A 13311-nucleotide genomic window follows, 5' to 3' on the forward strand; every position below is an offset into this window, starting at 1 on the left:
TTATATGCAATTTCGGAATGTATAATAAAACATTTTACTGTAAATGGACCTTCTCAATCTGTCATTTACTGAACTAAACTTGTAACAGTACTTTTTTTTTATGTTCACACTAAAATATGTAGTTGAAGTACACTTTGTACTTGAATCCAACTTTATAATATAAATACAGAAAACTCTGTCTTTCTGAATTATCTCTGAATCTGAGCTATTGTTAATCAAGGAGGAAGCACAAACTACAAAATAAGAGTCTGCTGTGGCAAATGAACATCGTAAGTGGCAGTAAGTAAATATATAAAAAAGACTATCTGCCAAATTCTGATCAGTAGCATTGAGGACAATTCATTGTTGTGCATCGTGCCATGCTGGGGGAAAAAAAAAAAGAAGAAAGGAGAAGAAGAAAACTTGATTGATCCTGAAGGACAGAGGTGTCAAGAGCAGCAGAATTGTTTGTCTATTCATGGAATGTTAATGAGAAATATTGTTCACATCACTTGTCAAGAGGGATGGTGAGCATTGGAAATTCAATAACACGCATTCATGTTTGTTTATTTGTACATGGCTGTCATATATAAGCCAGTGACTAAATAATAGTTTTATTTGTTTTGTTGTTGTTTTGTAACATTAGGTTATTCAGGTTTTTTTTAATCTATGTATCTTTAATGTACATTGCAAGAAACATAACAAGCAAGATAATTAGGACAAAACTGATGCATAACTGCTGTCTAATTGATTTGGCTTTAATATTATTGTGAACTTTTCAAAGAACAAAGGTCATCATCAACAGTCATAAAAATGATTACATTTTTAAATAAAGATCATCTACAATTAACATGTACACTAAGCAGTGACACTGAACAAAATAATAATTTAAATAAAAGTGTCAAAACCTTTAGGATGATAATTATAACTATTCATAGTTTCTTCCCGCAAATTTTTGAGGATTAAATAGAATCACTTAGTTTTGTTTCACCACCCTGGGGGAAAATCAGGTTTTCCATCAAAGCTGGAAAAGTCAATAAATATGAAGACACAATTTTAGAAAATACTGTGATATTTTATTAAAAATGCGGCAGAAAAAATTTATACAGGTGTCCAGCCAGAAATATCATCTATCACTTAAGGCAAAAACTGCAAACAATATAAGACAAACTATTATTTAGAATCCTACATTTGACCCTTGTTGTCCTGACAGACAAACATTGGGCTAACATGAGTCATGAATTGATTTAATATACAAATGTATCTTTATAAACTCATTTATTTTTAAATCCTTTCCTGCACTTCCAAAGTCTTTGTCATAGGATGCAGAACTCAAAAATATCAGGGCTATTTTTTGTTTGTTTGTATTTATTTATAGTAACCATAATTATTTCTTTTTTTATTATTATTATTTACACTCATTCACATACGTTTTAACCCAAAATATCACAAGCCTGGCACAATACTTTACATATTGCTAGCATGTTACAAATAGAAATATCTAACATATACGTCTTTACAAACAAATCCAACTAATGTAGATACCCAAATCCACTGCCTCTGTTATTTATTTATAGATATTTTTAATTTTACAATGCTGGTCACATCTGAAGCTCAGGCAGTGATGATACAAATTCAAAAAAAAAAAAAAAAAGGCAGATAAAACAAACTGGACATTGGGTAGAAGTTGCTCTGATTAACATCTGCTTCCCTCTCTTTAGTCAAATCCCTAAAAACAAATTTACAACACTAAACAGCGTGAATAGGCAACTTCACCCAGCACTGTAATGTAATTAGAAGCAATCTTTCATTTTTAACATCCGCATGGGGTCACGGTATGGGGTTATCAAATGTAAAGCAGCAATCAAACATGCAATATTTGTCAAACATTGGGACAAATGAACACTCAAATGACTGAAATGGATGATTAGAGGCTTTGGAATAAGAATGCTGTCTTTTCCTTTACTTCTTTTCTTGATTTTAAAAGCTGTTAAGCACAGACATAATTCCAAAAAAGCGAAACAAAACAAAAGATAATGGTTGATTTATTTACACACACCTTAACAAAAGCGTAAGCTCATTAATAGTCATATTTTGAACTAAACCACAATAAAAGCTTTTGTAATTATTTTAATATTTGTATTTGACTCACAAGTATGTACATTATGTCACCTTTACAAATTTTGTCATAATTAGATTTCAGGCTGGGATTTTGGAGTTCAGTCCACATGTTCGTTAAGTGACAACGCTCTCAGAAAATAATATGAATGTGTTTATCGGAAATATAGTTCTCACATAATAACATTGCTCTCATTGTTGCTCTTGGTATATGACAAGTTATGGCACATACAAAGCATCGTCAGATCCTCTCTGTTGTTGGTGTATATGTTGTCTACGCAAGCAAAATAGTCTTTCAAAAGAGTTCTTCTTGTCTTTTGGTGTAAAGTCCCCTGCCCTTAACAAGCTTGGCTCCAAATAAAGTATTACTCTAGTAACATTCATTTTTTTTTTTTTTTTTTCGCAAGTAGGTCATATTTGACTTTGATATATTCTGCAAGAAGGCTTCATAGGAAAATAACATCTCATCCACCAAGATAAGTCTCAGAGTGGAACAAAGTCAGCACAGTTTGCCATAACAAACAAAGGTCCTGTATCCCCCACTGCCTTAGCAGACCATGTTCGGTAGTTCTGAAAAAAAAAAAGAAGCTATACCCTGGTGGTGGAATGCCCATGGGGCAAGTTGGTACTGTTCTGACTACCTCCAAACGTGTTGAAATTGTGCAGGGTCTGCATTCCGGCCAGAGCGTTAGGAATCATTGTTATGGTACTTGGCGTCATGAGTGGGATGTCATCAGGTGAACGTCGCAGGGTGAGCGTATAATCCGCCGGGCAGGTAAGACGAAGCGTATCGTGAGCTTGTAAAGAATCACACTCATGATGGTGCTCGTGTTCCATCTGCTGCTGTTTCATCTGGAGTGACATCAGCTCATCACTCTGCAAATGTGCTATGTCATTAGCGTTAGCCACCACATTAGCTGGCGCAGAGTTCCGCTGCGGGCTCGGTCCTCGTCGGTTGGATTCATGTCGACGTTTATCCTTCTTGTAGTAGAGTGCCGCGAATGCCAGAATGTTAAGGAAAAGGAGAGAAGCGCCCACAGCTATGGTCACGCTGAGTTCGGTCGAGTAATCGCGCTTCGTCTCGATAACCACCGCTGAGTCATCGCCCAAATCATTGCCTTTACGCTGGTCTGTGGTTTGTTTGGTGTTGGCAGGAGGAACACCAGGGTGTCGTGTGGTGGACGGCCATGTTTTACCTAGTCTTTTAGTGTATGGGAATGGTGTAGTATCCTGAGGAGGTATCTTTGTAGTGGTCGAGACATATTGAAAGAGCTCGTTGATGTTATGGAGATGAGGTACCAGTTCTAACCAGAAAGCAACCTTGGTGGCGCGATAGTGATCTCTCACCCTTGGCTTCAGTCCAATGTGTAGGTAAAGCTGGTCTTTGGGGTTGTATTTCGACCAGGCCACTTCCTCAAAGCGGTTAGGTTTTGTGTGGATGAATTTGGTGTCCTGTGGAACTGGCTGGTTTGGATCCCTAAAATGAGAGAAAAAGTAAATAAATATTAACATTTGAATCTATAATTCAGAAGTGTGTGTTACAATATTACAGAGCAATTCCATTTTGGTCAGAATTCAATTTACATGTTGGTTAGAAGGGTAGTGGAATGGGAAGGACCAGACATCTTAAGAAGCTCATGCTTATAACTGATGCAACTAATTCTCTTTGTTCACTATACTTATCACTCTCAATGATGCAATGATACAGGTTATTAACTGTAATATGACTTACAATAAGTATTTATAAGGCGGCAGGCCTATTATGCACATTATAAATCCATCCACTTATTTAAAATTAATAAGCCTATGAAACATGACAACATTTTAACAATGCACACTCTGCATCTTTATACATTTAATCATGAGAATTTAAATACATCAGTAATAAGTATTAATATAGCTAGAAAAAAATTACATATAACTGTGATTATAATACATTATATGTTTCGATGAGTCTTTACACAATTGTAGAAATGGTTATGCTTGATTATAAACAATTATAAACAGAGGTCCTTCATTCATTTTCTTTTTGGCTTTATTATATTCAACTTTTTCCCTTTATTAATAAGGGGTCCCACAGTGGAATTAATTGCCAACTTATTCAGAACATGTTTTACGCAGCGGATGCCCTTCTAGCTGCAACCCAGCATCTGGAAACACCCATACACACTGGCATTCACACACATACACAACGGCCAATTTAGTTTAGTCAATTCAACTATAGCGCATGTCTTTGGACTGTGGGGGAAACCGGAGAACGCAGTAGAAACCCATGCGATCACAAGGAGAACATGCAAACTCCGACAGTAATGCCAACTGACCCAGCCGGGGCTTGAACCAGCGACCTTCTCTCTGTGAGGTAACATTTTTATGAGCTTGGGTCTCATGAAAAGAGTCTCTGAATACTGTTGACCCACTTTAAATTAATTAGTATTTAACCAAAAAAAAAAAAATCACCAAGGATTATGGCATAAATCGGGCTATAAAACAGAATTGGGAATGGACCTAAGTCTACACAGATGCTCATAAACACATGTACATCATGCCAGTAGCTTTAAATTCTGGATAATGTACTACAGAGATGCTTACTGTGATAAAAGTATGAACGAATAGCTTTAGGTATTGGACAGAAGAGTACATTTAAAAGGTCAGGTTTGTATCTTATCAAACGATGCATTTCAGTATTATACCTTGTCTTCAAGCAGCAGAATGTGACTAAAGAATCTTTCTACACTGGATTTGACATGATGTACTCCAAGCATTTGTGTTACTTCTGACATGGGTCAAATGAATTTGCAAAGCTTTGTCACATAGTGTGGAACGCTTCTAGCTACTAGTGACATGACAATGGTATAATGTGATTTAAGCATGGTGTTAGAATAGTACTATTTACCCTGCAATTACTACTATGAACTTTTAGGGTAAATAAGATACAAAGATGCCCTTTAAACCCTTTGACGTGCATTCCAACTGATGTTCTCACTCTAGGCTGGTCTGTGTCAGTTAGGACATTCATTGCGTCACATTATCATCTGTTTTTCCTCACGCCAGGGGCTCAGTTAGAATATTTAAAACTTATGCATGAGGGGGGTTGAGTGTACTTAAGTGACACAAAAGAAGCTGTTAAACACATGAAAGTACACGTTTTGCACTTTTTGTTTGTTTGTTTGTGAGTGCAAGTGAAGGTTTATGACCTCAACGTGTTCTAGGGGATCTCAACAATTTTAAATCTGTTGAAACACATCAATCTGAACAAGTCTGCTGGGGTTCCAGCTAAATTTTATTGGGGAAATCGCTGACAAAATCAGTGAACAGAGCTTGTTTGATGCTCATGTGTCCAGAAACACCACTGAGCCTCTCAAGATCCTCCTGTATGGGTTGATGTCCATTACAAAACACTCACAGGACTTTAATGCAGCTATGCAAATATGTTATATGTATGAGTAAGACTAACATACTTATTGAAAGTGCAAAGCATGTGTGAGTTGGTTATTGTTATTATTTATTACTTTAACACCATAATCACCTTTAATTTTATATTTACATTCATGTGACAGCTCACTTTAAGCAACTAAAATATGCAGTCCTAGTTGCAGTGCAGTGATGGATGCTTTGAGCATCCATTAAATTTGTTTTTAACAGAGCTATAAGGCTTTGTTGCACCAAGTCTGAAATAATCAATAACAGAATGCAGGAAATTCCATTCTTTTTATTATAACATATTATTAATGAAATTAAACGATTCAATTATAATATTTAAGTCAATTCAAAGCTACCTTACAGCTTACCAGCAGCATCACTGAGACTCATTATGTAGAGCATGATGTCTCACCTCACAGTTTCATAAGAAACCAAATTTCATAACTGACACACTTGAATTAAAAATAAAAATAAATAAATAAATGCATAAAAATACACTGCTGCTCTGTATTTGAACAGTCATTCGGTATAGCTTTCCTTGCTACTAAGAGAACATAGTAATAAAGGTTTTAACCAGAAAGCCAATTTAGCACTCCTACACATTATTCAGTCTGGGAGTAGCAGACAACCTAGCTGGGCATAAAAGGTTTCTAAATATGGAGATGAGGTGGTAAAAACCTGGCCTGCATTTTTTCTTTGAGTGCATTAGCACTGTCGAGATTAGTTTCTGAAGCAATAGCTTCATTCCCTACAGATTTCACTCAATTTTTTTTTTGTTAAAAAACTGGTCTCACTTTGTCATCTTTTGTCATGAGGCTTTATACACAGCTTTGCAGAGAACATATATTTTGATTTGGTATTACAGATAAACTGATCTTTGTTTGTGTGTGTGTGTGTGTGTGTGTGTGTGTGTGTGTGTGTGTGTGTGCGTGTGTGTGCGCGTGTGTGTGTGTGTGTGTGTGTGTGTGTGTGTGTGTACTTCTTATGGTGGTTTACGAGGACACAGATTTGCATAGTGACATGAGTATGACCTAGGTATTACAATGCTTAGGAGGTTTATTAGGACATGCCCTGTGTCCTTGTAATTCAAAAAGCTGAAAATACATATTTAAGGTCTTTTGACACGTGTGTGAGGGCAGTGATTTTGAAAATCTTTGTTGCCACTAATTAAAGTCTTAAGTGGAAAAAACTGCCAAAGTGTGAAAAAAGACAAAAAAAAAAAAAAAAAAACAATATTGGAAGGCAGGTGTTGTAACATTTCTGTTGTGGAGGAACCATTTATGCCACCTGGACGTGACTCTATCCATCTAGTACACGGTGCCCCTGAAAACATGCCAAAATTCCCATATGGTTAATCCAACCCTGGCAAGTCGGTAGCTGTGTGGAACGTGTGTCTGACAGAAGAGTGTGGCACCCTGTGCTTTGCTAGAAATAGTGCAGCTCCTCTACCATGATCTATTAATGACTCGAGTAAAATACTCAGCTAGTATATAATTAAATATATATAATTTTTCTTTTTGCTATTAAATGCTCACATGCATAGACCATATTTGACAGTAAATGATGACAATTTGCTCATTTGAAACTATCAGAGAAGTGGTGAAAAAAAAAGTAATAAATAAAACGTGGACAACACAATGGTCTATTGGTCTAGGACCTGAATCCTACAAATTAAATGATGTGACCAAACACTTTAGATCAGGGGTCTCAAACTGCTCCCCCCACACACATTTTATTACATTTAAATGTATGTTGAAATAAATCACAGAAAGACATGTGAGAGGAGGAAGAGGAGGAGAAGAAGAACAATTTTGTTTACGATTTGTTTTGTACCTTTGGAGCAATGTGAGGGCAAGTAATCCATTTATTCAGTCATTTATTTATGTTTGTTTGTTTTTTATATAAAATACATTAAACTATGGCCATGATACCATGTGGTGTTTGGGACATATGGCCCATACCATTAGGGAAGCAAAGTTTTTGTAATGCCGAAATCAAATGAAAGCCAGCTAATGGTGAGTCTTTATTCATGGATCTACTGTATTATTTACTGTGGTTTGCAACAACATGTTTTTGAAAATGGGTTTATATTTTTCCTTTCCACAAGTACCATTCTCAAAAAGGCTTCAGCTCAAATCAGCAATCTAATCTAGCTACAAGCAAACATGAGAGAGAATCAACGGCATTTCTTTTGTTTGCATTAACCTCTGGTAATGCCTGTATATGAATGTGAGCAATAACAATTCTAACGTCTCATTCAGAGAATTCAGACCTGGGAAAAGCAAGCAATGCTAAGAGCTATTTACCTACCAGGGCAATATGCAGTTCCTCAATTTCTGTATTTCAGATAAGAGCAGCACTTCGCTAAAGTGGCACAGAGCACAGCATATGTCCCATTACATCCGCTTTGCTTTTATCATTTATACAATCATGTGGTTAGGTGTGCATTCTAAGGGCTAAAATCTGTGTGCACAAAAACTAATAGACAAAATAACTAAACACAAGTGGGGATGAAAAGGGAACTGCAGTCATACATTGTGTTGTACAATAGTGACCAAAAACTTATAATCATATATATATATATATATATATATATATATATATATATATATATATATATATATATATATATATATATATATATATATATATATATATATAAAATATACATAATATATATATATTCATTCATTCATTTTCTTTTCGGCTTAGTCCCTTTATTAATCCGGGGTCGCCATAGCGGAATGACCGCCAACTTATCCTGCACATGTTTTACGCAGCGGATGCCCTTCCAGCCGCAACCCATCTCTGGGAAAAAACCATACACACTCACTCACACTCATACACTACTTGCTGTGAGGCGACAGCACTACCTACTGTGCCACTGCGTCGCCATATATACATACACTAAAATATGTATATATTATAAACGATTAAAACACTATATATACAATATTTAACTAACAAAAATATTCAGGCACAAAGGCAAAGTCAAACTAACAGAGCACAGTTTATTATGGAATGTTTTATTTTAAAAGTTTTTATTTTTTTGCAGGTTGTATATAATAAATGTAATGCTACCTACTGTAGACACAGGACAAACGCAAGGGATAGGCACAAAACCAGATCATTTGTTGACAACAGTAGAGATGGAGCAAAGAGCAGGTAAGTGTTATAAATAGTTCGGGTTCTTATCTTGGTATGAGTCTTTTGTAGAAAAGTAATAAATAAAACGTCGACAACAAAATGGTTTATTCTGGTGGTCTAATGGTCTAGGACCTAAATCCTACAAATTAAATGATGTGACCAAACACTTCAGATCAGGGGTCTCGAACTGCTGGCTCGTGGGCCATTAAACAACTAAACAACAGTCAAACTAATATTTTTCATATTGATTTTAAATACGCTTTTTTAAAGTACATTATAACAAAATAATTTGATTGTTTCACATCCCATAAACATTTCAACCATTAAACAATTGCAAATGTTTGCTAGATTTTTCCTACCCTACTGTACAGTAGCTACCATCATTTCTATTAAAAACAAATAGCTAATGGATACTTGTTTAAAAAACAAGCTTTTCATTATTTGATGATTTGGGTCACCTGATTAGTATTTCACTCTTCCAAACTTTTGTTAATGTCTCATAGTGCTTATCTATGTGCCCTAATTTTAAGTGCATTGTGGGACGCTTCAAGGCACAAATGTTTTACTGAACTGGAGGAATTTTGCATTTGAGACAGCACTTGATAGTGATGGCAGATACACAAATGAATCATTCTTTTTAACTGGATCTTCTAAGTGAATCGGTTGAACCAGTTCACCAAATCAACGTGAATCATGCCTGATAACACCCTCTGACAAAAAAATAAAAAATAAAGCAATTTTCCAGAGTTATTCAGTTACTAAAATGGTACACAGATCAGATTTGAGAAATGATGAACTGATAATACTGCGCTTGTGTGATTCAGCAGGTGATGAACTGATAATACTGCGCTTGTGTGATTCAGCAGGTGGTGAACCAAACACTACATGACAGCATGCTGTGACAAAAGACTGATTTATACTTCTGCATGCTGTTTGTGTTGCTTTGCAATAACACTTCCAAAACACTAGCTGACAGTAGGTTATGTTCCTCTGTGTCAAATTTCTTTACGAGTGTTTTGTTTTTCTGAAAGCTACAGGTAGCTATAACACACTCATTCAGAGGGGGAACAGGTGAATGTGCAACAACTTTAATCATAAGGTAAACACAAAATAAAAGTTTCCATCTGGAGTTCCTTCACAGGACTTGTCACTTTACGGGACTCGACACTCACTCCACCGGGCTTGCGGCTCTCAGCACCACCCACGCTCATCACCGCTACCAAACCGACCAATCAAAGAGCTTGTATTACGCGACGTTGCAACGTGTACTTACATTTTTTGTGAGATGTGCATCAGCATCGGCCTCAGCCACACCGAGAGCTATGCAATCGTCTGAAGGCTGACCATATGCGTGCACTCCATGCAGAAGTATAAATCAGCCTTAACACAGCAGCACAGTACCATCTGAACAAACCACGGTAAACCGAGGGTTTAAATGAGCGGATCTGGTAAATCATGTTTATTTCATAACAGAAAATCATAATATAATTTGAATAGTAAGTAAATTCTTCATTGGGTTGCAAAACTTCATTGTAAGAAACTTTTCAGATCATGGTGGTGTTAACTGACTGGTTATGATTTCTGACTATATAATTTTGATATGCTAAGTGAGTCCAAACACCCTCTGTAATGTAATGATTGTCATTACAGCATCGTGGATGATGTTATTACTTTGTAGAGTTAAAGCACTGATTAACTTTTTTTTAGTAGAAATTAGTAGAAATTTCCCAGAAAAAGCCAGTACATCAATGTCACTTTTAAAAGTTCTGCATAAACAGCTTGACAGGAAATAAAATATTTTATAATCATATATTTTTATATTTATTATTTTTTCTTTTAACTTAATTTGTTAAGAAAGCTTCATAGGGGTGTCAGGATCAATGAAGATAATTATTTTATTACAAGTTTGTAAGACTTGAGTTAATATTTCGGTTAAAATATATCATTTATATAGTTTATGGAGCTGAATACAGTATTCTGTAAAAAAGGTTGAATAAACCTACAGTATGCACTATGAAAACAAACAATCTAGTCATTATGAACAAATTATTTTACAAAAGATGATATTGCAGTAAAGTATTTGCAGTGTTTTAATAAGCATTATCTATCCTTAAGGCCCAAGGTGTTTTTTTACATGCATTTTTTATTTCTCTTTGCTATTTGGGCTTATTGGAACCTAACTAGAATAAAAATCTAAGTAGCATCTTTTGATATGATGTACTTTTAGAGAAAAATGATGTCCATATATGTGGACTCGAGGTCCGAATTTACATAAAACACTTTTTCCTAATTTGTTTTTTAATGCATATAACATCGATTTTTTTTTTAACTTGCTTTGACTATCAGAGAGTAAAAACAACCCCCCCCCCCCGTTCAAGATCTGAACTTCCGATCATTAGCACTTAAAAAGCCTGATAACTTAAAATCATTGTGCATTAAAGTGCACTGACCACTGAACAAGGGTGCTGATTGAGACAACCCGTAAACTCATGCCAGAGCAATAAGCATTCACACTCAGGGGCAACAAGGAGTAGAGAGAAGTTCAGGTGGTGAACGGTAAATCGGATATTGAGTGTAGGGGAAATTGTCTCTTATGTACTGTGTGTAATTAGTGTGCTCACAGGTATTGAGGATTAGAATGCAGCTGAAGGTAATTGAGGTTATAATGAATACAAAGGTGGGGGTGTGTGGCTGGTGAGGGTCACTGTCAACAAACCTCATATAAAGGAAATTATAACTGCAATAAAATTAGATCTTGATCCCACTTTTTAGATAGATACTGTACAAACGTATGCCTATGGCAGAATCACAGCCATTCTGATATTCAGTTATATATTATTGCTTATATTATTAAATGATTGCCTGAAGCATACAGTCATCACAGGTTTATTTTTAAATTGTTCACACTGTAGGCAATGACACTTTCTTTTGAATACCAAAGCCTTTTTCCATGGTTAAATCCACCGTATCCTTAGACAGCATCAGCGATCGTTATGCTTCATTTCAGTTAGTGAGTATACTTCTGTAATGCCTGAAATCCATATTGATTTTCACTTTCATTAACAGATTTGACTCTCCCAGCTAGAATTTGGCAACCGGTGTGACTCCATGATGCAGAAATGCATTTACTTAAAGATCCATTTAATGGTGTGTGCAAAATATAAAGGGGTATAGTCATTTCTCCACATTTTCTTTTACGCTTCCTGGAACTAATATCTGAGTAGAGCCATTATCGCCATTTGTAATGTAATGCACAATATTGACAATATTTCACTGCTTGTAAAGCTAACTGGTGTGTTACGAGGAAACAGTAAACAACTGAATTGCACAAGCATTCAAGCAGGAATTGGCACATAAAGAGTCTTTTAGATCACCTCATTCAATTCATAGCTTGACGAGGTGATACTACTACAGTGAGGAATTAATCGTATTGCTCCATTAAAACACACAGTGGAAATGTTCTTTCTGCAGAGGGAAGAAATAGCTCTACAAAATAATGGCATTTTATTTTAACCCCTAAAATATCGCCTCCACTGTTTGAGCATAGATTTAAAAATGAAAAGTTCAACTTAAATTATTTAAAATCTTCAATGTGTCTGTAATATAAGCTTGTTCTTAGTTAAATAAAACAAAAGTGATGAATGTTTATGAAAATATTAAATCAACACATGTACATTCTATTATAATTTATTAAACATGCATTTTACAGTTTTAGCGCAAAAATTGACAGAAAAGCAAAGCAGTATATTTAAACAAATTATATTCGAAAAGTTGATATCTCAAAAAACAAAATGCTTTCAGTAATATTTTGTTTGGGTGGAATACCAAACATCACCACCAGAAGACATAAATAGTTTGCATTGGTGACCATATTTAGGTGCACCCCTATTCTGCGTATAGTCTGAGTGATATGAAGCCTTTTCCTCCCCACATTATTCATAAAATAGACATCAAATTCTAAAGTAGTTTGGGCAGTTTGTTGCTATTTAATTTCAATTTAGCGTCTAAACATTACTATTATTTAATTAATGAATTTATTTATTTTTTGTGGTGAGAAACCAATATGTGTGTTAAAGTTGGCACTGCATCACAAACAAGTCTTTATTTTCCAAAAAATATAGAATGGATGTTATATTTTTTGTAGTTTCCAACAGTGTTTTGTGATTTTACATATTGATTGCTGTAGCAAAGGGATGCTTTATATTTCGCATGAATCAGTCATTAGCCCCCCATTAGCCCCCCTTTGATTTTATTTTATTTTTTTAAATGTTTCCCAAATTATGCTTAACAGAGCAAGAAAATTTTCACTGTATTGTCTGATAATATTTTTTTCTTCTGGAAAAAGTCTTATTTGTTTTATTTCGGCTAGAATAAAAGCAGGTATTACATTTTTTAAATCCATTTTATTGACAAAGTTATTAGCCATTTTAAGCTAAATTATTATTTTTTCAATAGTTTAACTTGACTAATTACCTATAACATAATTTACCTAGTTAAGCCTTTATATGTCACCTTAAGCTGTAAAGAAGTGTCTTGAAAAATATCAAGTAAAATATTAACTCACACTTTATAATAAGGTTCTTTAGTTTACTAGCATGAACAAACAATGAACAAACCATTTACTACAGTATTTGTTCATGTTAGTTA

General features: G+C 35.0%; 1 protein-coding gene across 1 annotated transcript in view; it reads right to left on the bottom strand.

The window, feature by feature from the left end:
* Positions 1-2096: 2096 nt before the first annotated feature.
* Positions 2097-13311, bottom strand: part of nlgn4xa (neuroligin 4 X-linked a) — a 110148-nt gene continuing 98933 nt past the window's right edge. The window contains 1 exon segment of the mRNA XM_056458304.1: positions 2097-3574. Within this exon segment, the coding sequence (XP_056314279.1) occupies positions 2686-3574 (889 nt within the window). The 3' untranslated portion in view covers positions 2097-2685.

The sequence above is a fragment of the Danio aesculapii genome, chromosome 1 (assembly GCF_903798145.1).
Source record: "Danio aesculapii chromosome 1, fDanAes4.1, whole genome shotgun sequence".
In the NCBI taxonomy this organism is placed as follows: domain Eukaryota; kingdom Metazoa; phylum Chordata; class Actinopteri; order Cypriniformes; family Danionidae; genus Danio; species Danio aesculapii.